The sequence below is a fragment of the Equus quagga genome, chromosome 12 (assembly GCF_021613505.1).
Source record: "Equus quagga isolate Etosha38 chromosome 12, UCLA_HA_Equagga_1.0, whole genome shotgun sequence".
Taxonomy (NCBI): Eukaryota; Metazoa; Chordata; class Mammalia; order Perissodactyla; family Equidae; genus Equus; species Equus quagga.
The window spans coordinates 110,070,888-110,074,032 of record NC_060278.1 but is presented as its reverse complement, the minus strand read 5'-3'; the positions used below and the strand labels follow the sequence as shown (position 1 = coordinate 110,074,032).

General features: G+C 59.2%; 1 protein-coding gene across 6 annotated transcripts in view; it reads right to left on the bottom strand.

The window, feature by feature from the left end:
- MTG2 (mitochondrial ribosome associated GTPase 2) overlaps positions 1 to 2,733 on the bottom strand; it is a 15,959-nt gene extending 13,226 nt beyond the window's left edge. For 2 of the 6 annotated variants that reach the window (XM_046678684.1, XM_046678685.1), the window contains exons 1-2: positions 2,057 to 2,566; positions 19 to 118 (exon numbers count right to left, since the gene is read on the bottom strand). Coding sequence is in view for 1 of the 6 variants with exons in the window: in XM_046678682.1 (XP_046534638.1) it covers positions 2,575 to 2,733 (159 nt within the window). In the remaining 5 variants the exon portion in view is untranslated. The other 4 variants (XM_046678687.1, XM_046678683.1, XM_046678688.1 and 1 more) reach the window with 4 other exon arrangements.
- Between the last annotated feature and the right edge of the window lie 412 nt (positions 2,734 to 3,145).

The window sequence follows — 3,145 nt, the reverse complement described above, 5'->3', positions numbered from 1 at the left end:
AGGCCAAGACCAACTCACCAATCAATAGAAGCACACCCAAGGCCAAGCCCGCTGGACAGTGATGCCATCCACCCTCTCGCAATGGGAACCGGGCTTGTTGGCAGTGGGGACACACAACCTGGAGGAGACCAAGTGCAGAGAAGGGGATCAACTGCAAAGCCAACCAGAGACCTGAACTCTGAACTCTGCCTAATGTGGATGACTTCCTCTTTCTGCCCTTTCAATTTCTGTTTGGAAAGACCCCCTGAACACGCACCTGAGCGATGCAGATCTCTCTTGCCCGGCAAACAAATTCAACTGTGTTTCACACACCTATCTGGTTTTTATTCTCCTTCCAATGCTCCACCTGTGCTGTCCAATATGGTAACCACCAGCCACATGTGGTTATTGTTTAACTTGCTATTAAATAATGTAGCATGTAATTATATAACATAAACTTACATTATTCAACATTCTTTAAATGTAAAACTTCAGTTTCTCAGTCACTTAACCCACATTTCAAGTGCTCACAGCCACATGTGGCCAGTGGGCACTATATTAGACAGCACAGATTAGAAAATTTTCAGCATTACAGAAAGTTCTATTACAGCTCTGGTCTATAGGGTGCAGCGGGAACTCAGAAAAGTGAACTCATAGTCCTCCTAGGAGCATCCATTTACCGGGCCCAGCTTAGCAGAGCACAAAAGGCCAGACAGTGGTGAGAGCCTAGGGTCCGAAGTTGGACGGACTTTATGATTAAAGGACTGCGCTTTAAAAATGCTGGACAGGCGCTCAATACACAGCCAAGGGCTCCCTCCACTCTAGACAATATTACTTTGTCGTTAAGCTCAGTTCTACTGGTCTGTGTTGTTATTTGCCAGTAACCTCTTCTAAAGCTTGTGAAAGATGACATGAGTGGAGCCATATTAAAAGAGAGCAGCCATTTCAGAGGAACTGCCTCGCACACCTTGTTTCCTTTATCTTCCAAACTGGACCAAACATTCCAAGAAGTCAGTAAAGACAAGAATATCCTGTTTGTAAGGACCGATGAAACCGGACTTTGTTGATGACCGGATCGATAACCAGCCAATGGGGTACAAGTCTAGCCTTTTGCCTGATGCCCAAGCTCAAGCCCATCTGGGAAGTACAAACCCCGCCTGACCTCGTCCAGGACCAGTGAACGCTTCCTTAACACAACTCACCTCACCTTCCTTTCTTTTCCCGTGGAAACCCTGAGGCCGTCTCCTGTAATCAGGACACTATTTGGGTTTCTACCCAAACTGCACTTCTTTGATCTGGAAATAAACCCCTCTCAGCCTCGCATTCTGGCTCTTTATTTTTAGGTTAACAACCTCCTACAGACATTTTTAAGTGTATTCCTTACAAACCTATGAGGGGGCAGTGCCGCAGGTTGGATGTCTTCTGTTTGCTTTTCTAGACCCACATTCCATCCAGCCATTTCAAAAGCCTGCCCTGCGTGACTACCCTTGGCTACCCTGCCCTCTGGCAGAGACTGGCAGGAGCAGGCAGGCGGGATGCTGATGTCCCCGCTCCCCTGTGTTCCCTAGACAGAAGGTCACCCCTCCAGTCAAGGAGGCCCTGTCTACACCGCTCTCCTCTGGTTCTGGTAACTGGCCCCTGTCCTTATCCTCTGGGTCTAGGGGTAGAAGCAACTCCACCGTCCCTAGCTCCAGGTTACAGGGCCAACACTGTGGGTTCCCTAGCGCCCCCTTTACACAGCGCCTTTCGAACCCTCCTTAGACCGCCCTCACGATAAGGGCTCGGACTCCTGGCCCTCCCGGTTTTCATGTCTACGAAAAGCAGCAGAGGCTGAGCCTCAGGGAGGTGATAAGGCCCCTGCCCGAAGTCACAGTGTCCTCTGGCCTCGGGCACACGGCTGCACCTGTGCTCTACCGCGGGGTCTCCAAACCGAGGCCTGCTCGCCACGACCTTCCGAGGGAACCAGGGCAAGGGTACTTTCAAAGGAATCGATCTTCTGCTGCTTAACTGCCGATATGCTCTCTGCTAAAACGTATCTGCCCGACACCGAACTTGCATTAAAAGCACTTCTCCTCACCCGTTCCTCTTGGACGAAGGGCCCTCTCCTTCTCAGAAGGAGGACGCGCTCCAGCGACGCGGCGAAAAGCACACGCCTGCACTGTCACCACGGGCCTGCGAACAAGGTCCCCGGGGTCCGCAGCCACAGACGCAGAGGAGCATCGGAAGCGACAGCGACCCGGCCTCGCGCGGCACACTCGCCCCAGGCCGGCGACGCGGCCGCAGGGCAGCGCGGCTCCCCAAAGCTGCGCCGACGACGGGCTCTCTGCTCGGCGGGACGCTGCTCAGAAAGCGCACACGCTCGCGGCTCACTGCCGCCGCTCCCGCCACCGTGAAGGCGGGCCCGGGGAAGGGCCCAACGCGCGCGCCGACCGCGGTCGCAGGACTCCCCGCACGCCCCGGGTGGAGCGCGCACGCCGCCCCGCCCCCGGCTCCGGGAAGGTTCCGCCGGGCACCCGACGGCGGACCGCCCGGGTCACGCCGAGGGCCCCGGAGCAGCGCGCACGGCGGAGCCGGCGGGCGCCCGTCCCCCGCTACCTGGAGGACGCAGGCTCGCCCGGTCGGCGCCGCTGCCGCCGGCTTCCGGGCCCCTCCTCCTCCCGGCACGCTCAGCCCCGCAGAGGCACCCGACACCCCTCGGCCGTCCGTCGAGGCCGCGGCCCCGACTCCCGGACTCAACCTGTCCCAGGGGCACATCACTTCCGGGACCTCGGGCTCGCCCGGGGCGGAGTACTTCCGGTACCGGTCCCGGCCGCGCCTGCGCAGGGTATTCCCAGCGCGCATGCGCAAAAAGTGTCCCGGCTCCGCCGCAGGCTGAGATGTGCCGCGGGCCCCCGGGAGGGCGCGCCTTCTCTGGAGGGAGGGGCTGGAGGCTGACGACGCCTCCGGGGGGCGGGGGCCGGGGCTGAGGCCGAGACGGAGAGACCTAGCGCGGGGCCGGGCTGGGCGACGGGCGGCGGGGCCGCTCCAGCCTCCGTCCACCGCCTCCTCAGGACCCGGGTTCCGCCAGCCCTCCTCCTGCCTCCCCGCGGGTCCGCGCCCAGGGGTGCCGTCTGAGGGGCGCCCGAGGGAGTCCGCGTGGGACAGGGGACAGTGTGGCAGTGTCCCG